General features: G+C 43.1%; 2 protein-coding genes across 2 annotated transcripts; one reads left to right on the forward strand and one right to left on the reverse strand.

Moving 5' to 3' along the window:
- Positions 1-3,831: 3,831 nt before the first annotated feature.
- On the forward strand, positions 3,832-6,457 carry LOC140051774 (synaptotagmin-15-like). The gene is made up of 4 exons (XM_072097089.1): positions 3,832-4,381; positions 4,923-5,246; positions 5,484-5,610; positions 6,114-6,457. Exons 1-4 carry the CDS (start codon positions 3,836-3,838, stop codon positions 6,455-6,457), a joined length of 1,341 nt encoding a protein of 446 aa, XP_071953190.1. The 5' UTR covers positions 3,832-3,835.
- LOC140051589 (caspase-6-like) lies at positions 6,456-21,792 on the reverse strand. The gene is made up of 5 exons (XM_072096850.1): positions 21,464-21,792; positions 11,327-11,559; positions 10,707-10,882; positions 10,256-10,406; positions 6,456-9,688 (listed from the first exon to the last, which is right to left on the reverse strand). Exons 1-5 carry the CDS (start codon positions 21,685-21,687, stop codon positions 9,456-9,458), a joined length of 1,017 nt encoding a protein of 338 aa, XP_071952951.1. The 5' UTR covers positions 21,688-21,792; the 3' UTR covers positions 6,456-9,455.
- Positions 21,793-22,145: the final 353 nt, after the last annotated feature.

Genomic DNA, 22,145 nt, shown 5'->3' on the forward strand with positions numbered 1-22,145 from the left:
TGGTCACGTCACACACTGTTATTGTGTACACGCTTCTGCACAACAAGGGAGTCGGAAGTCGCCAAAAATCGTGTAGTGAATTTAACTAAAATTTGGGGGACATGCTCAATACTTTTTAGGCCATCTAAAAAACTAAAGTTATTCATTTATTGAACCAGGTCGTTTGTGACCTTACTGAGGGAAATAATTATACACATCAAAAGGCTTTGTTTTAAAAAAGGTTTTTTTTTTAATGGTCCTGAATTAATGAAAAATGGAAATACCGTAGATATTTTTTCACGGTTCTACGATAGACCTATATAATAATTAATAATATCGTAAATATGCATCAAAATATGTAAATTCAAGGTTGTTGGTGATTATTCAACTTCAGATTTTTTTTATTTTCCGCGCTTTTTAAAACTACCGTATATAACAACAGCCGTATCCGGATATTCACCCCCTGGACATTTACCCCCCGGACAACTACCCCCCGGACAACCACCACCTGGACCACTACCCCCTTAGGACAACTACCCCTTTAGGACAACTACCCCCCGGACAAATACCCCCCGGACAACTACCCCCTTAGGACAACAACCCCCTTAGGACAACTACCCCCTGGACAACTACCCCCCGGACAATTACCCCCTAGGAACAATTACCCCCCGGACAATTACCACCCGGACAATTACCCCCCGGACAATTACCACCCAGAAAACTATCCCTTTAGAACACCCTAACCACCCAGACCATTCAACAACCTGACTCTGCAACAGTGTATAATAGGAATTAATAACTATATTTTAATTCGTTACTTTGACGAATTACTATTCATTATTGTAAACAAAAGTAAAAGATTGAACATAAATATAGCCTGGTATAAACTGAAGATCGTCACACATGATCATAGGATAGTCGAACGTATTATATAGTACTCCCTGTATTTACTGTAAAGACTGGGATCGCTAATAATAATAATAATTTTTGCGTCAGGACAATGCTTCGATAACCACTGGTCTTAAAAGAATTAATATTTGTCTCAAATTTGTCATATATGTATTTTTGTACACTTGAAGAATAATATCACTTTTGATATTTGACCTCAATGTTCACTCACCGAATAAACGTCGATCTTTAAATAAATTCCCCTCAAATAAACGGTGACCATGTCACTCCCATGAAACATCATATGGAATAATCGGCGTCTATTTCCATTAGATTATACCCCCTCCCATTGAATAAACAACTTTCTTCCAATAAATGTCCACCTAAAAACCACCTAAACAATAAACAGCCCAGGCCGTTTTTTCAATAAATACGGTACTTTAAATCTAGCACATCTAGGGTCTAGCGTGCTGTTAAACAGAATAATCGGTTAAAAACGGGTGTTTCGAAACTAGAGACCCGAGACCAGAGACCAGAGACCCAATACGAAAAGGGAGACCTAAATATACGAAAAGGGAGACCCACGTACGAAAAGGGAGACCCCACTATACGAAAAGGGAGACCCCACTATACGAAAAGGGAGACCCTAATATACGAAAAGGGAGACCTAAATATACGAAAAGGGAGACCCAATTATACGAAAGGGAGACCCAAATATACAAAATGGGAGGCCCAAATATACGAAAAGGGAGACCCACTATAAGAAAAGGGAGACCCACTATAAGAAAAGGGAGACCCCACTATACGAAAAGAGAGACCACACTATACGAAAAGGGAGACCCTAATAATATACGAAAAGGGAGACCCAAATATAGGTCTCCATTTTCGTATTGGGTCTCGTTTCAGGTCTCTGGTCTCGGATCTCTAGTTTCGAAACACCCGTTAAAAACAATTTCATTTTTACAGAAACCGGTCCTATATATTTGTCTACTTTTGGATGGGGGGGGGGGGGTAGTTGACCGGGGGTAGTTGACCGGGGGGTAGTTGTCCGGGGGTTTGTTATCCTAAGGGGGTAGTTGTCCTAAGGGGGTAGTTGTCCGGGGGTAGTTGTCCTAAGGGGGTAGTTGTCCGGGTGGTAAACATCCGGGGGGTAACTGTCTAGGGGGTAGGTGTCCTAGAACCGAAAAGGGAGACCCCCTATACGAAAAGGGAGACCCCACTATACGAAAAGGGAGACCCTAATATACGAAAAGGGAGACCTAAATATACGAAAAGGGAGACCCAATTATACGAAAGGGAGACCCAAATATACAAAATGGGAGACCCAAATATACGAAAAGGGAGACCCACTATAAGAAAAGGGAGACCCACTATAAGAAAAGGGAGACCCCACTATACGAAAAGAGAGACCACACTATACGAAAAGGGAGACCCTAATAATATACGAAAAGGGAGACCCAAATATAGGTCTCCCTTTTCGTATTGGGTCTCGTTTCAGGTCTCTGGTCTCGGATCTCTAGTTTCGAAACACCCGTTAAAAACAGATGATTTCATTTTTACAGAAACCGGTCCTATATATTTGTCTACTTTTGGATGGGGGGGGGGGGGGGGGTAGTTGACCGGGGGGTAGTTGACCGGGGGGTAGTTGACCGGGGGGTAGTTATCCTAAGGGGGTAGTTGTCCTAAGGGGGTGGTTGTCCGGGGGGTAGTTGTCCGGGGGGTTGTTATCCTAAGGGGGTAGTTGTCCTAAGGGGGTAGTTGTCCGGGGGGTAGTTGTCCGGGGGGTAGTTGTCCTAAGGGGGTAGTTGTCCGGGTGGTAAACATCCGGGGGGTAACTGTCTAGGGGGTAGGTGTCCTAGAACCAACAACAGCATCTCATATAGGCCTACCTTTTTTCATTTTAACAGAAACTGACAGGTTGAACAATATGGTGAATTGATAAAAACATTTTATTTGTTTATTATATTGAATGCTTTTTGTAAAATTAAACAAAATATTTTAAGCTCTGCGTTTTTTTTCATTTTTTTTAAAATCCCATTTTTTTCTTTATATGCCTAATTTAAGTTTCGTTATTATAGTTTTCAATACTTCAAGTTTTTTACAACTAATTTGTTTACTTGACTGAATCTCGTTTGTGAGTTTCTCCGAATCAATTATATTTAAAATAGCCGTTTACTGTGAGGAAACGGTAGGCCTACGCTCTTAATCGATACGGTTTCTTAGTTTTAATAAGAATTAACTAGAAATTCAAAACAGGAACATTTGCATAACAACAGTATTCTTGAATTGCACGTGTTTTACACATACCGTAACAACAGTACGGAAAACAATTGCTATGTCGATATGTTCACAGAAAGATTAGAACTAGCCTATATAGTTTTTTTATTGAAGACGATCAAAGGATAAAGTTATAGGACTATAACATAGATGTCTTTTCAAACGGTAAGATTTCGATATAGTATTCTGAATAAGTTCGTGTACACAGTAGGTTACTGTTAGTTTTGGAAAACTGTTTGCTTTAGGCCCGGCCCCCGTTTAGGCAGCGTTTTGTCATAACGCAAGGCGACCATGAATTACGGAGTGACACGGGATAACAACTTTATTGAAACGTTTTTATTAGTTATAGTTATTTCCAACACATTAGGCCTATACACTTTATTGCAAAAATTACCAATTGAATAGACCTACACGGTAGGCCTTTCCGATTTGTTTTTGTTTTTTTTTTAAACTTGAAATGAAGAAAACTGAAAGTACAGGCCTAGATGATCAAATTAAAACGTATTTTAATACACTTTCCTATGTACAATTAAATAGGTCTTTCAATTAAGGCCAAATACAGTATTTATTAATGTGTAGTCAAGTTATGTTGTTTTCTTATTTACAGTATAGGCCTGTATATTCACTTAACAAAGATTAAACGCAAGATTTCCCAAAACGACACAACACATTCAACATCAGAAGTTTTAAAATGAAAGACATCAACGAAACAACTACAACCATCTTGGAAAATACGTCGCTACCTCTTCCAATCGCCGTAACATCTATACTAGCTGGTGTCTTGTTGGTACCGTTTCTTATCCTCATTACTGCATACTACTGTAAAAGACGTAATAAATTAACTAACATTTCTCCAGAGTATTTCATCTATCACAAACCGATGAAACTAACGAGTTCTGTCGCTTTCACAATTCCAAAAACATCATCTAAGAAAGAGGGTTCCAGTAGCAGTACGAAGAAACATATTAAAGTTTCATCGACTGTAAGAAGCACGAGCAGTGAAGACTCCTCAACTACTGCTGCTGATGAACCTTGCTTTCAGAGGACTTCAACACCATTAAGGAATAAAGATCAACCAAGTCCAGTCGATTATGGAATTGATCCTGCTGTCTATAAAATCAGCAGTGTACCAGACGAAGATCAGTCGCAAATCCCCTCAAAGTATTGCCGGGGGAAATTGCAGTTTTCTATTTCTTACGCACCTATGGAGAGTCAACTTACATTTTTTCTTTTACAGGTAAGATATGAGAATTGATATTCATTCAATCTTTTACTTCGAAATCTCTGCCCCATTAGAAAATGACATTGTGTATAAATATTAACAAAGGCGCAGGATGGAAAGCATTTCAATAGATTAATGAAACAAACAAAGAATGTAAAAGACTGTTTAGAGGAAACCTTTGGAAAACTGGCTAATTTTAAATTATAATCGTTCTGTACTGTACTATACTATGTTCCATGTTTTCATTTATTCAGACAATTCAACTATCTCTCAATATCAGACTGCAGGAAACTCTTCTAAAAATATGTTTCTTTATAGGCTGTTACAAGTCCTTCCAATAATTAAATAAATGTAACTTTCCGACAAAAACAAAGAGAGTTAATTTTATATAATTAATTGAATCAATAATCACTCCAAAAACTAACTAGGAACAGACGAATTAGTTTCATACATGGCGTAACCTGTAACGGCATATTATTTATGCTTTTTTCTATAGATTATTATTATTCTTTATTAATCTCATTATATTTCAGTTGTCTATTTTTTATTGTTTCAGGTAATTCAACTACCGGCAACAAACATGCGTGGAACAACCGACTCGTACGTTGAAGTAAAAATGATCCCAAATACGCACAGATTAACGTACAGGTCCCGTATGAAGCGTGATACGTTATCACCTCAGTTCCGGCAGTATTTCACGTTCACAGTTCCAATATCAGTAGTACAGGCTATGGCAGTCCGCTTTGTTGTTTTTCAGTGCGATGACGACAACAGTCCATATCCTCTAGGTGAAATTATATATCCTCTTCGAACCTTTGATCCAAATTCGAACGAAAGATTTGAACCAATTTGGATAGACATCCATCAAGACGATCTATTGGTAATGTTTTTGTATATTTGATTGTTTTTATATGTATATATATAGCTGATCATCCATTTGTTTTGTTGTTTGGACATAGTACCTTCAAGTTTGTTTGTTTTTTTCTATCAAATGTATTTGCGCAATGTGGCATAGGTAAAAACTACTGATAATCAAATTTCGTGCACACGTACTTGCACTCATTTTGCCTCAATCATCTATCGTCTATTCTATTACATTTTTTTTATCTCTTATTAGCGTGACTATCGACAGGGAGAATTGTTCTTGTCATTAACGTACCTACCAAATGCAAGTCGACTGAACGTGGTTATTCTACGTGCCAAAAACTTGCAACTTAATAATCACGAATTAAAATCATGTCAATGTAAGTTTTTTTTTCTTTTAAAGTGTAATATATTCTCAAAGATTGCATGAGACATATTTGTAGCTTTATGCGTATTATAAATACACGTTTTTATCACTCGTCATGGTACTATATGATTACATTAGCTCTCTCTCTTCTCTCCCCTCCTCCTCTCTTCTCCCCTCCTCAGTCTCTCCCCTCCTCCTTTCTTCAAATAACTCTCACAAAATGCGGTTTGACATGATTAAAGTCTTCGATTCTCTCTAATCCAATTGATTATATCGCGTTACTTTATTTAAAATGTCGGGCATATTCCCATTTTCTTCTAATTTTCCTTTATTATTTCTGCATTTGTTTTACAAGTTGAGGCTAAGATCTGACTACATTTCTGTTATTATACTGTGTATTTTTTTCGGCTCTCCAGAATCACGTCTTACAATTATCCTCTTTTCTACTTAAAGTTAGTCAATAAATATTCCATCTAACTTAGGCCTACTCGTTGTGTACCAATTTGTACCTTGTAGGTCATCAAACAACTCGGCGTTCATTCAACAAAGGCAAATGTGGTCTTTATGTCAAACTTTCCATGATTAAATACAAGAAGTGTTACAAAAATCGACAAACTTCAGTGAAATCATGTCACCAGCACCCAGTGTTCAACCAGGCTTTTTCATTAGACTTAAAAGCGAGCGAATTGGAACATGCGTATATCGTAATTGCTGTATGCTACAGCCTACGTGCGCACGGCGTTGTAGGGAGAACTGTGATTGGGCCTTTTGTGTATTCAACTGGTGACGGTGCTGAGCATTGGAATGACATGCTGGAAGCACCAAGGAGCGCGGTACCACACTGGCACACATTGTTCTAATATTACATTTTGTGTATACCACTCATGGAGGTAATACATGTAGGCCTACCACTGGTGACGGTGCTGCTGAGCATTGGAATAACATTATGGAAGGAAGCACCAAGGAGCGCGGTACCACACTGGTGACGGTGCTGCTGAGCATTGGAATAACATTATGGAAGGAAGCACCAAGGAGCGCGGTACCACACTGGTGACGGTGCTGCTGAGCATTGGAATAACATTATGGAAGGAAGCACCAAGGAGCGCGGTACCACACTGGTGACGGTGCTGCTGAGCATTGGAATAACATTATGGAAGGAAGCACCAAGGAGCGCGGTACCACACTGGCACACATTCTTCTAAATTGCTGGTGTCCTGTGAGTGAATGAATTTAAAGGACCTTATTAACGAGAGAAATCGCCTGTTTTCTAGTAAAATAAATGTATTCAGAACTTGTTTTTCACTTTTCGATTTTCTTTTTTGCAATCAATGCCACTAGTCGTTAAAAAATAAACGAGAAGTTTTCGTTTCAGATATTATATTAATTATTAGTAATAATAATCACTCGACTACTAGATACTAAGTACAAACACAGATAATCTGTTTAAAACAGGAAAATAAAACACTTACATTTATACTACTGTATATCAACACATTGCATGGAGGAAATATTAGTAAAAAATAGATTTTAAAAAAACCCAGACAAAGTTACTTTTGATATTATTAGTTAACCCAATCTCACAACTAGGTATATTATGTAAAATAGCAGTGTTTCCTCAAATAATGATGCAGTTAAAGCTGAGAGATGTAAAATAACATTATTTATTTCATCTCCCTGGTTAGTCCTTTTTAAACCCCTAGGCGGATACGCAATAAAACGTGGAGGAATCTCTAGTTGAATTAAATATTGAATGTAGTATACAATCAAGGCAATCTGACAAGAGGACACTGAGCTCCTCTTGCCAAGATAGGAACTCATAACAGTCCTTTGATCTTATGTCTGGCTGCGACAAACACCAACAGTGCATAATCTCCGCGGCACGAACTGATTATGTTGCAGCCACAGATAAACCATTTGAACTCCGGAGCTCAGCATCAGCGTTAGATTGCCTTGATATAATGTTCACTCATAATAATGCCTACATATCTTTTAAGAGGTACAGTCTCGAGTATTGCACGTAATAGGATTAATGTAATTGTAAATTAAGTTAGTATGAATTGATATTGTTATTAACAATACTGAAAACCAAATTTAAGTATAAGTTTCAGTTTCTAAGCATAATTCATAATATGATGGGAAAGTGTTCCGAATACTTTTGCTATAAAAATATATAAACATGCCGAACAAACAAAAGAATCGACAGTAATAAGCTGATATTGTTTACACAAGATATACTATAATAAGCTAATAATATTTACTTTTTTTGGAAATTTACCAAAAAGAAAATCAACCTCAACTCAGATTAACCAATGAAAAGAGACATGATTATGTACACATTTTAACATTAATGGTACGGTTTCTGTATGCATGCATGATTTACTGAATGTCTACATGAAGTAGCCTGCACAAATGATTGAATACCTGGAAACGATTGTAACCAAAACCTTTGTAGGCCTACATGTCATTACATTGCCAATGTATGAGGCACATATTGCAATGAGCTTAAGGCTCCCTCGGCTAACTAAGACAGCGTTTTACGACGAGTCATCTCGTCGAGAGAAAATTAAACCTGTTTGAAGTTCTCCCGACGACCTAAAAACTACGCCCGACGCTATTTCAAGACGATCGGTCTTGTCGGGATTCAACTCGGATAGCAAAACGTTTTGTAAGGCCTTGTCGTACGCCGCTGTCTGAGTTGGCCTTTAACTTGCATGCAATGGCAGTTTAAATAAACTAACTAGCTCTTAACCTACTGTAAGCAAATTTCATCTAACAAGCACCCCACTAATACTCCCTCTTAGCTTTGTATTTAGAATAATTGTTGTTATCATGCAAGTGTTTTAGTTCTACTCCTGAGAAGAAAGTGCTTAATAAATTAAGTAATAATAATAATACATGATTAAACACAGCAAACACAAAGTCCATTGATACTGTAGCTATTATAAGTTAAGTACTAATATAATAAGTTGCATTTGGCATGATACTGTATTATATATAAGTTCAGCAATTACCAATCATACCTATATCTCAGCTGCTGAATACATGTTTAATGTAATTGTAAGGCCAATTAATAAAAAAATAGTACAACCATTTTCACGAAACAAATTTCAGTTCCTTAACAATCCATCCCATTTAGAAACACACTTTTAAAGGGCTTTACCAAATGCCATACACTTACTGTTTAAAGGATGGTTTCTTTTCTGCGGCCATGAATGTTAAAAACAATAATTATTTAAACATGCGAGTTTAGCTGTCAGCACCAAATCACCAAATCACCAAATCACGTTTCAAAGGAAGTAAAACTGTTAAAAAAATGTTTCTAAAGCTTCATAAGATTCTTTTTTAAAATAACCAATAAAACCGATTAATTCCAGCAAACTTTGGCAATTTGTTAAGTATGTAAAATTTAGAAAAATGTTTAAGTTACTAGAGGGAATGTTTATAAAAACGCAAGTACTATACCAATGATTCTTTGACTGATTTAAATACCAAGGCCAACTCATACTGCATTACAATTAATGAGGTACAACCTCACATTTGGTTTTAAATGGTTTCAGAGGCAGATTTTGCTGACGCAATATGAGGTGGCCTTATCAAGGCAATCTAACAGCACACTGAGCTCACTTGCCAAGATAGGAACTCATAACAGTCCTTTTATTTTATGTCTGGCTGCAACAAATACCAATAGTACTGTACTATGTACATATTCTCTGCGGCGTGCGGTGTCTGTTAACTTATCGTGTCGCAGCCACAGATAAACCCTTTGATCTCAAGAGCTCAGTATACTGCTTTTAGATTGCCTTGTCTTATCATGCTACGGTGTAACTATGGCATGTTGTAACTAGAATCTCCTATTATTCACTTTTTGGCAAAGTATAATTTTTTAGTTAACATTGACATAAAGCATGGTACCTGCTTCTTGCCAATCATTGCAGGATCCCTACAGGCCTTTACTGACCGCTGAGAAACAATATGGTTGACCAACAGAAGCATGTCTGTAAATTCCATCGTCGTTCCGTAGCGTTCCATGACAAATGAAAGAGCTTGAATGAACCAAGAACCATAGGCTGTGTCTCGGTGCGAGTAATATCCTACAGTCAATGGAAATAGCGAAAATCATTTTAAATAAAAATAATGTAACTACGTATAATATATAATATATACATTGATGAAGGCGTGTTGCCCGAAAGCTCTGCTAACTTTTCTGGCTGTTTTACTTTATCGTTTTGATTTAGCTTTTCGCTTTTATTTTGAATCTCCATTGAGATCCAGCCACTGATACCCACAACATTGTCATTTTTTCAGTATTTTGCCTTTGAATTTAAGTATATGTATAATGTTATTGTTAACATATTGTTTATAGTCAAGCCACTAAGTAAAACAACAATGTGTGCTTGCCCTATTCAAGGGATATTTAACTTATGAAGGAAAAACTAAGAGATATTAGTTTTAATTAAAAAGCTCAACAAGAAACATATTGAAAATTAGGACTGTATCCAATGGTGTAACGTATGGGGCAAAGGTCCCTGGTTTAGCACTCCTAAGGTCCTTTAACTCGTTGCATTGGGGCTGTTCATACTCTCTGGGGCCCCTAGGATCTCACCACTGTGCATATCTCATTAATGCATATGATTTTAAATTGATAGGTAGAGGTTTACCTTCAGCTACAGAGTATGCTAAAAGAAAGTCAGCACCAGCAGGTACAGTGGGCCTTGGGCCTGCATCTGCTACATCAACATCCATTAACTCTACATCATCAAGACCATCCATAGCATCTATACCTATCTCATGGTCCTCACCACGACATGCCTTTAAAATAAACAATAGTATATATTAAATTGTTGTTAAAGTTTGTGCTCCAAATTTTAAACCTCATATCTATCATTGTGTAATTGCATATTTAAGAACAATATTAATTTTCATTAATGTTTATTTATGGAGTATTGAGATGTACTAATTTACACAACCTCTGTAGTGGATGACATAGTTAAGAAATCATTTGTCCACAACTCTATACATGTTTCCAACTCATCATTTCAAAGATAGTTTGTTTTATTCCTTCTGTAAATATAACTTGTTTACTAATTTCATTATAAATCTTCTACTAACCTGTATTAAAAAAATCTTTGGTTTTCCAACTAAACTTTTGCACTTTTCTCCTCTAAAACGGTCGATGAGTTCTTGTAACTTAAGTACACCATCATAAGCATAAATGACATCGTTATCACCATGAGTAAGGAAGACGCATACAAAGCAATCTGAATCTGCATGACTCTGTAATGACACTAAAAATACAAATTGTTGTAAAGTAAAATTTCTGATATTAAAGATTTGATTTCTAAAGGAAAATTCTTAAAATCATTAAACAACCAGTAATTACTGTATCTATGCCCGGTATAGGACATGTCTTCTCAGGACTATAAACCGTAGGCCAGTGTACAAATCTAGCTTATGTGAACTTTAAAGAACCTAGTACATCTTACGAGACAAGTAGGGGTTACCCCGGTGTACTAGTACATCACAGGCACTGATCACAACTGGGCCCTCTGGGAGACCAGTCTTTGACTGAAGAAGTCGCTCAGTATAAATAAAATATTTCAATTTTAATACAATTTAAAAAAAAACACTTAATTATTAAAATAATAGTATGGATGATGAACACAAACAATGATTGTTTTTTCCCGATGGATTAATGAAAAAATTGCCAACTTGTAGTACTAGTGTCGTACCATTTTTTAGGGCATCCCATAACTGCACGACTGTTAAATCTTGATGAACTTTGACATCAAATTGAAGCTTTGTGAGTCGTTTTTTCAAGTTGTCGACATCATGTTGAGTTCCTCGTCTACGTGGCATTTGCGTGCCCAGATGAAATTCTTCATGATTGAAAATGACAGCAACACCACGTTTTGGATGAGACATATTGTAGCTTAATAAATTCTTGTCAATTCCCTGTAAAATACTAAATAATAATTTATAAAACATGTTATATAAATGTTTATTTGTTCAACAAGATGTATAATAGAGACCGTATAATATAGGCCTAGTATATAGCCTCTCTCTAGCTAGGGCTAGTACTGTAGTGAAATACCCCTCCGCTTAATGGTTCGGTCCACCGAGTGACCCGAGGTCATGTGTGCCGTCCCGGAGAGACCTGCGCTCTCTTGAGACTTGGACGACATAGGATAAACACGGGATATAGACACCGCACATCGGAGGTACACTGAGTGTTTTACCGTGTTCGATATCAAGACAGAGACAGCATACCGTAGTATTTACTGTTGACAAAGGTTGGGTGATGACCTCCCAAGAGACCAGCCCACCACGACAGGTAAGCCACACTACTTTCTGCTAGTCTGATTATACTCTCGGCCGTTTTACAACATTGGCGCTGCGAGCAAAAACGTAAGCGATTAACGCCAAGTTAATTAGTTTTGGCATAGAGTTCGTTCCCACACCTGTGGGGCGACAACGGTTCGAATTTCCCGCTGCATTTTCACAATTCCGCACGGTGTAGACTCACCGCGATTAGTGAATTTAATAAAGTGCACGGATTTTTTGTTCGACTCTGTAGGCGCTACTTGCACTGCGTTATTGCTTTTGTACCGTAACTTCATCAAGTGAATCCCATTGAGAAGTTAGACTGACAATACAGAAGAATTATAGACTGAGTATTATTTTGTTGTGGGTTTTGTTGATATAGTAAAAATATAAACTATAATAGAAAGAGTTATTTCAGTTGTTTTTAGTTCAAACGTTGTGGAAATTGATTCAACGGGCGACTCCTCCATTGTGTGTTCTTTTGAATTCCTAAGACACCTGTGGGCGGATTCCGCGCATTCCATTAGTCTCATTTGCATATCGTTTTGTGTTTAGCAACTGTGATACATTTTAATTTACTATTGTCTTTCAGAAATAGAGGTTATTTTGAAACTTTGTTTATTACGATATTTTACCATTACATTTTACGTATACTCTTTGTAAATTGGGATACGTTTCCTGTGGGGTAGAATAGGTATAATCAGCAGTCAATATATACAATTTGAATCCCTATTGATATAACACTTTGGTTTGACCTTGAATTGTTATTTAGAGTGCACTTGATTACATAAATATGCCTCCAAAAGCCAGACTGATATCTATAAATTTCTGCGACGTTACAGACTTACTCCTGGTGCCTGGTATAGGTGCTGCACGTGCTCAGAAATTATTAGACTGGAGAGGCCGTTATGGGAATATCACCCCGGTTAACATTGGGGATATAAAGGGTTTGGGGAAAACCAAATTTTCCAGATGGTTCGACTTCACCCCAAATCCTAAGCGGGGAGGGATTATCACCACAATGAACGCTGTGACATACTTAGTGGATGCACGGAACGAAACTAGGGCTGCCAGTTTAAATCCCGCTAACGGGGACTCCACGGTTCACCGTGAGCCTCGGGGAGATGAACGGGACCGATCGTACTTCCCTGCCAACCCGGGACCGGGACACGAATTTAGATCCCCTACACTCCCGGAGGTCCCCTTACGTTCCGAGGTTGAGGAAGACCGCCCTCTTTGCGATGGTAATGGTACACCATTTAACCCGTTTGTAGGTAGCCCGGAGGGAGTTGTCCCATCCCATATGCCCGGTCAATACTCCTATGTGGATTCCTGGGGGGAACCGGAATATCGGGACACCCCTCCTACACTTTCATCTCACGGTACACGAGTAACATCTACTGTTAGTCCTGGAATTACGCCTGTGTATTCTAGGGCCCAGGCTACTCCTCAGGCTGAACAGAATGTGAGGGGTAACACTCCCGTGGTTACTGCTAGCACCACGTCGGCGTATACCCGGCCGCACACTCCCGTCTCTCATAGGCCCCAATACTATAATAACAGAGGGGGTCACCCACCAGCAAGGCGGTCATCTAGAGAGGTACCTCAGAGACGCCAAGTTGATTGGGCGTATGGAAACCATGACCGTACGTATTACGGTGGCAGCGAGAGTGAGGGAGAAAATGCCCAACCATCATTTCACACCGACCACGATGAATTCTTGGCGTCCTTCAGAGAGTTCTTACGGTCCACCGAGCGTAGGGCTCCTAGACGACAACAACAACAACAACCACATTTTAGGTCAAAGGACATTCCTAAAAATCTGTCGTTTAGCGGGAGGGACAATTGGGTTTTATTTAAGCAGCGGTTCCTCAACTATGCTGACGAATATGGCCTCAGCGATAGGGGAATGCGCGACGCTTTTCAATGGTGCGTTACAGGTATTGCGGCAGATTACTTCATAAACCTAACTCATATGAACCGAGATTTATCTTTCAGGCATATTATAGGGGCTTTTGACGAGCGCTTCAAGGCTGAGGAATTACCTGAGGTCTTGCAAGTGAAGTTGGAGGCGGCCAGTCAACAGGAAGGTGAATCCATTGAAGATTGGAGCGACAGAGTACTCACCCTAACGAGGAAAGCTTTCCGTGAACTTCCTAAAGACTGGATTCATCGGAGAGCAGTCGTGAAATTTTGCGTGGGTTGTCTCGATGCCGAGGCCGGTCAGTATATTCTACACCAGAATCATACTACTTTGGTGAGAGCACTGGCAGCCTACGAAAAATACATTGGTTTTAGGGAACTTTGCAATCGAGGAAGAAAGGGGCGACCAAGGGAGCAGGTGAGGCCGCACGTACGATTCGCAACTGTGCCTGACCGACGACATCACCGGTCGCCGCCCTCGTATACAATAGAGTCTTCTGAGAGTGGAGAGGAGGTAGAGGTTCGACAGGTTGGAAAGGGTTGGACTCGCCCGGCGAGCCTCGAGAAACCTGTTGTACCTGGGCCTGTGGACAGGAAGGATCAATACGATCGCAAGGGTCCTCCACGGCCGACTCCACCTCGCACCGAGACCAGGATGGAAGCGGTCGAACGACAAGTGGGGCAGTTGAACACGAACGTCGACCAGTTGACGACCAACGTCGGCCATTTGATGACCAGGTTTGACAGTCTATTAACGGCCTTGCATCCAACACCTACATCACCACCATCGCCGGGTAGACGGTACTCAACCTCGCCCCCGAGAGTGTGTTTTGAGTGTCGAGAACCGGGTCATTTCAGGAAGGACTGTCCTAAGCTAGCCCGACAAGTTCGACAGATTGAGTCGGAAGGTGACCAGTCGTCAAACTAGACCAGGTTGGAAGCGCAGCCCAGCTCCCCAACCTGTCACCTCGTCCGGGCTCAGGTCTTGTAACGGGTAACAAAGGTAAGTATAAGGGTAGTAAGAATAATGGTAAGGATAATAAGAGTATTGACAATCCCCGTGATAATGGTGATAACATTAATAGAAATATTAGTCACATTAACACGGGTCAAGATAATACTAATAATTCTTTCATTACTATGAGTAATCTTTCAGAGACAACGCTGCGATCAGACCTGCTCCCAGGTGGCGGAGACCCACCCGTGGGCACTACTTCGACGACCAACGAATCGTTGGAACCTCGGGGTGCTGCGGGGTGGACTCGGCCAGTGGAAGTAGCCGGCACCGCAGACGAAACGGAAGAACCAATCGTTATCAATCGAGTACGATCCAACCGAGCCTTATACACCACGGTCTACGTGAATCAGACTGAAGTAACAGCTGTGGTGGACACGGCTGCGGACCGGACAATACTCTCGGATAACGTATACTCTCGTTTAGTTCCTAAACCACCGATTGTGGCCAAGCTTAACTTTACCCTAGCGGGTAGAGGGACATCGATGCCTGGTTACAAGGTGGGACCTATTCATTTTAGGCTAGGGTCGGAATCCTACACCGAATTTTTCTATGTAGCACCGATTCACGATGAAATGCTGTTAGGTCAGGATTTTCTGGTAAAAAATGGGGCCATGGTAGACTGCGGACAACTGCTGTTAACTGTAGGTGCAAGCACAGTCTCTCTGCGGGGAAATCGGGAACCCGAACCCCCGAGAACCGCTCGTGTTCTTGTCGCAAAGCGTAGAGTGATACCACCTCACTCTGTAGTGCACGTCCAATGTCAACTTTCACCTAACCATTTACCTTTACCAGATTTCTTTATAGATCCAGAGATCAACGCTTCTGTGGCAATTCCAGCTACCACACATCGAGGCCTGCGTATTCCGCACCTGTGCGTGGTCAACACATCGGACATGTACGTCACCCTGAAACAGGGACGGAACATTGCAACAGCCACAGAAGTAGATCAGGTGGAGGAGGATGGAAAAGCCAACGCTGCCGATGTATGTTCCGCAGCCAGTCATGATAAACCTGTCTCGTCGGCAGTACCCATGCATCTGGTGGACATGCTAGAAGCGTCCCGTGCTGATCTCTCCGACTCCGAATTCGCACAATTGTCTTCTCTTATCATTCAACATCAAGAAGCCTTCGCTTCGCATCAGTTCGATATTGGTACGTTCAAGGATATTGAGCACACCATAGATACGGGCAAGGCTCCGGCTATCAAGCAACGGCTCCGGCCAACGCCGATTCGCTTTGCTGGCGAAGAGGAGAAGGAGATAAAAAAGATGCTCCAAGCTGGAGTGATTCAACCCTCCATCTCAGAGTGGGCATCACCACCAGTCCTGGTGCGGAAGCGTGACGGCTCCGTGCGCTTCTGCATAGACTATCGAGCACTGAATAACATCACCATCAAAGATGCCTATCCGTTGCCGTTAGTAAGGGACTGCATAGATACGTTATCTGGAAACATCTGGTTCTCCAAGCTTGACGCCCTCTGGGGATACTGGCAGATCCCGATGAAGGAGGAGGACCAGAGGAAAACTGCGTTCATTACCAAGCATGGTTTGTATGAATTTGTCAAAATGCCATTTGGTCTTTCAAACTGCCCGGCTACGTTTTCCCGTGCCATGGGGTTAGTGCTACGAGGTTTGGTATGGGACGTCGTACTAGCATTTCTGGACGATATCGTCGTGCTGGGAAAAACCTTCGAAGATCACCTGAACAACTTGACCACTGTCCTGGGGAGATTTAGGAATGCTAACCTTAAACTAAAACCCAAAAAGTGTGTTTTTTTTCAGAGAAAGGTAGAATTTCTTGGACGCATCGTCGGTGACAACTCTTTCACAGTCTCCGACACGGATGTGGAAGCCGTCCAGAACTGGCCCACGCCAACCAACCTGCGAGAAGTACAACAGTTTCTTGGTCTGGCTAACTACCACCGGGAATTCATCAGTTCTTTCGCCAACCTGGCTGTCCCGTTGTACCGTCTGACTGAGAAGGGAGTCCAATTTGTGTGGGGAGAGGACCAGCGGATCGCTTTTGAATCTCTCAAGAACGCATTGGTTCAACCTCCTGTCTTGACGTTGCCCAACATCCGGGATGAATTCATACTAGATGTGGACGCATCGGACCACGCCATCGGCGGTGAATTGCTGCAGATGCAAGAGGGTAAGGAACGAGTAATCGCCTACGCTAGCATCCGGCTCACCGCCGAACAGCGCAACTACTGCACAACTCGTAAGGAGTTGCTGGCCATCGTGTACATGACCCGGCATTTCCGCCACTACCTGCTGGGCCAGCCTTTCCGGGTAAGAACCGACCACAGCAGTCTAACTTGGCTCCTTAATTTCAAAGGTCCCCAAGGACAACTAGCTCGTTGGATGGAGGAGCTTAGCCAGTATACCATGGTAGTCGAGCACCGGCGAGGTAGGTTACACACCAATGCAGACGCGCTTTCTCGTCTTGGGGGGTGTGAGCACGGCACCATCACTCCGGACGACCTGCCCTGTGGGGGTTGCACCTACTGCCGTAGGACGCATGCGAAATGGGCACGGTTCCGGGAGGATGTCGACGACGTCGTACCCATCTCCCAGATTCGACAGGCAAGTAGAGGAGTGGGTAGTGAGGGGTTTGTATGGGACCCGGGTGGTCGAGCGACCGTGGAAGTAACCCGGGCTCCCAATGGATTAACGAATATTTGTGTATTACAGGATGGGGATATGGTCACATCGATTCAGCCGGAGACACCGACCGCCCGATGTTGGGGGTACTCCGTCAGCGAACTCCGGGACCAACAACGTAAGAATGCTGATCTCCAGCCTATCCTGCGGTGGTTGGAGCGCCAAGACGACCCCTCAACCAATGAGCTGTTCCTCTTCAGCCCGAGCACGAAGTTCTTTTGGTTGAATCGAGACCGTCTTCATCTGTCCGACGACGGCATTCTGTTCCTGAAGCACGAAACGTCGGGCGAGCGTCTTTTGGTACTGCCGAGGGGTTTGCAACTAGTTGCCCTGCGACTACACCACGACCTCCCTTCGGCTGGACACCAAGGCATCGCCCGAACCCGTTTTCGTCTTAAGGAAAAGTTCTTTTGGTATGGTATGTCCAGGGATATCGGAAGGTATGTAGCCAACTGTGAAGTGTGTAACCGCAATAAGAAAACCGGCCGTAAAGCCCGGTATCCCTTAACAAACTTTCATGCAGGTACACCCATGGAACGGGTACATATCGATTTTCTTGGGCCTTTGCCTAAAACCAACATGGGCAATGTATACATTCTCATGATGGTGGACCAATTCACTAAGTGGGTTGAAGCGAGCCCACTTCCTTGTCAGACAGCGGAGGTAACGGCCCGAGCCGTGGTAGGGAATTTCTTCTCCCGGTTCGGGATGCCTCTGGAACTCCACTCTGATCAGGGGAGTAATTTTGAAAGTGAATTATTTAGTTCTTTATGTAAAGTTTTACAGATCCACAAGACCAGGACCACCAGTTACCGACCCGCCGCCAACGGCCAGGTGGAGCGATACAACCGGACCCTGATGGATGCTGTGAGATGTTTTGTAGGCCGGCAGCAGAAAGATTGGGATGTGTTTCTACCACAGCTAACTGGAGCCCTCCGGGCGACGGTGAATCGCTCGACGGGGTACACTCCCAACATGCTGATGCTCGGACGAGAGATCAACCTTCCGGCCGATCTCATGTTTACAGCTAGCGACCCGCCAACTGCACGAGCACCCGATAGCTACGTGACCGCTCTCACACAATCAATCCGTGAAGCACACGACATAGCACGGGCTACTCTGGGGGAAACGCAGCGACGCATGAAGAGAGACTACGACCTCCGAGTCCTCTCACGCCCCTACGACCGTGGGGATAAGGTATATGTGCTAGATAATAGCCAACCGAAAGGTAAATGCAAGAAGCTGTGTCCTCCTTGGAAGGGACCCGGCATCATCATCCAAGTTATCTCTCCGGGACTGTTCCGGGTCAAGCTGAGGAACAAAGTGATGGTTTTGAACCATGACAAGCTCAAGCCCTGTCACGACCGGCAGCTCCCGCGGTGGATAACTAACTATCATTTATCTCTTTCAGATCCGAGCGAGGAGAACGTCGACGATGCGCCGGGAACGCTATACTGTTCCTGCCGGAAGCCCTGGGCTGGGTCATTCATGATTCAGTGCGATTACTGTGACGTTTGGTACCATGGCGCCTGCGTGAATGTCTCTCCTTTAGACGCTCTGAATATCGACCGCTACAAATGCGCTAATTGCAGAGACTGAGTATCCGAGCTGAAGCGATTGTAGGGTACCATTATTTAATTGTCTCCGTATTTTTGTATCTCCATAGGTTGTTTTCGGCGCAACCGACATCCGGTTGAGACAACAACGGCAAGTCAATGGACGGTGGCGTGCCCTGTCGGGAGAGGAGCAGGAGGAAACCCGGCGGCGACTACTCGCATCTGAACCTACCCTAGCCCCAACGGGGGAGGTCAGTGGAGATGTGACCGGCGTAGATACTGCCCTCGAGTCGACGCCAGAACCACCACCATCCGGCGCGCCGACCGAGGATTCACGCCCACGGCGTAAGAACCCGTGCGTGTTTCCGGGATGTAACTTCGAGGCTGTGCACAACATGAGGAGGCACGTGTGGTCCCACCACCTCCCCTCATGTTTTAAGTTACCATCGACTCCGCAAAAAATACAGACCAAGCTCTGCCTGCTGCGGAAGTACGCCGTGGAAATATTGGGTAGGCCGGAGTCCACTTTGGACGACCTGGTCACCCAGCTGAATGCGGAGAGGGCTGTTGGTCCGCATGTAGGCGTCATCGACCAGAGGACACTGGAGATGATGTCCGAGCTACAAGCGGCGATCGGAGGTGAGCCACCTGAGGGATTTAACCTTGTGCCACTCAACCATCCAGCGGCCCTAATCCATTGGCGCTACATGGTAGCGATGGCCCAGCGGATGGACATCACTAAGATGAGCCAGCTAGCCGCCGAAGCTGAGGCCGAGAATCCCCTCGCCCAGCCCGCCGAAGCTGAGGCCGAGACTGGCCGCGCTCAGCCACCAGCCACCAAACGTAAGACCGTAAAACGCAAGAGGAGGCTCGGGTCACCGACCCCCTCCAGGCGGGAGAAGAAGATGGTGCGGACCACGATGAGAGCGTTCGACGCCCACTTCCACCCGGACCGTTTGCGCTCTTTTCTGAGGCTGTCTCCTCGAGCCACACTGATGGAGACCTTGCTAGCTGAACCAGCTGGAGCCCAGACAAAGCCGGTAAGACCTGTTGGGGGTGTCGCCATCTTTTGCGATCCTCCCTCTTACCCTTCAGCGGAGGAGATTCATCGCCTCCGGCGGGAGGGGTATGAGGTGGGGGTCGGGGTGCACCCCAAGAAGGACGTCTCGCCTGGTCAACTCTCCCGACTGAAGGCCTTGGTGCGCTCCGGCGCTACCCGGGTGCTCGGGGAGATCGGCTTGGATCACTCCGTTCCGGTAGCTGACTGGTTCAGGCAGGAAGAGATGCTGCGGTGCCTCCTGGCACAGGTTTTCTCACCTCGACACCATCTGGCGATTTGCCTGCACCTAAGAGGCAGTCGCAACGATCCGACGGCGGAGACGTGTTATCAGAACTGCCTAAACATCTTGCAGATAGCACGGGTTCCAAGATGTGTACGCATTCTACTGCATAATTTCTCATCGACTGTGTTAATGGCCGATAGGTTTAGGAGTGTTTTCCCCCTGACCTATTTCAGCTTTACACGGTCGGTGGAGGGCTTCAACGAAGAGCAGAAGGAAGCGTGCCGACACATCTTCCGCATGGATGACCGTCGCCTGCTACTGGAATCAGATGGGCCCCACTTTGCTCCTCCGGGGCAACGAGTGGGTGCACCACATCTGCTCCATCACACCGCAGTAGGTAGTCGGAAGGATCTTAGGCCAGGACGCCGAGCAAGTTCTAGACTTGACCCGGAAGAACGGCCGAGATCTGTTCCTCATGGTGTAGAGCCGACCATTCCGGCGGCCTACCAGAAGTTTTAAGTTATTTTATTATGTTATTTTTTGTAAGGTGCCAGAAGATGCACCAGATTCAGTTATCTTAGCGTTAACCAAAAGTTATTGTTTTATTTTACAGCATGACCACCCGGGCACCGGCCCTGGCCTTATAAAATCGGGGGAAGTGTAGTGAAATACCCCTCCGCTTAATGGTTCGGTCCACCGAGTGACCCGAGGTCATGTGTGCCGTCCCGGAGAGACCTGCGCTCTCTTGAGACTTGGACGACATAGGATAAACACGGGATATAGACACCGCACATCGGAAGTACACTGAGTGTTTTACCGTGTTCGATATCAAGACAGAGACAGCATACCGTAGTATTTACTGTTGACAAAGGTTGGGTGATGACCTCCCAAGAGACCAGCCCACCACGACAGGTAAGCCACACTACTTTCTGCTAGTCTGATTATACTCTCGGCCGTTTTACAACAGTACTAGTAGTAGCCTAGCTAGGCTAGGCCTAAATGCTAATTATTAATTTACTATTATTATAGACCTAGCCTAGGTCTATTAGTCTATACAGTATTACTATTATTACTATTAGTTTATCAGTTAGCAGGTATTTACCTTGGTACGTCAGAGGAAGTAGAATAATCAGGCATTAGTCCTAGGCCTGGTTGAACATTCCAACTACTGGCTGTGGCCTCAGACGCTGGGGTTTGATACCGACTTCTTACCGTAGATGGCTGTTGTTGGTTGCTCGACGACGATGAATGAATGGAAGGACGAGACGATGCAAACAAAGCATCGTTTTCTGTTATGTGATTATCGTTCTTTGATTGATCTGCCATGTCCAAATTTAATTGAGGCTAGTTTTGACTAGGCCTACTTGATACAGATTTAGAAAATACAGTAGGATATCATCAATCACAGAAGTGACACACAGAAAACCGACAGAATAATACACACACAACAAAAAACAAACAATACAAATGATGTCATTAGTAAGTCTGCTCTACAATGACAGACGAACCAATTCGCGTCAACTATTATGTGTAACGCGTTACTAATTTAAAACATGATAAAACAGCATATTTAACCTTGTTTTTTCTGGTATAAAATATAAATTGATTTACCATTATTGGCATATTAATCAATGAAATAAAATGTAAATAGTTATATCATAGAACGAGGAGATTACAGTCGAGTCATGCGCAGTTCATAAAATCCAAACAAAGAAAAGATGTGATAGAGGGCGGTTGCATGGAATAGCAGTTTTAGTTTCGTTTAGTATAGTTTTTAAATTGTT

Source organism: Antedon mediterranea, chromosome 6, assembly GCF_964355755.1.
Source record: "Antedon mediterranea chromosome 6, ecAntMedi1.1, whole genome shotgun sequence".
Classification (NCBI taxonomy): domain Eukaryota; kingdom Metazoa; phylum Echinodermata; class Crinoidea; order Comatulida; family Antedonidae; genus Antedon; species Antedon mediterranea.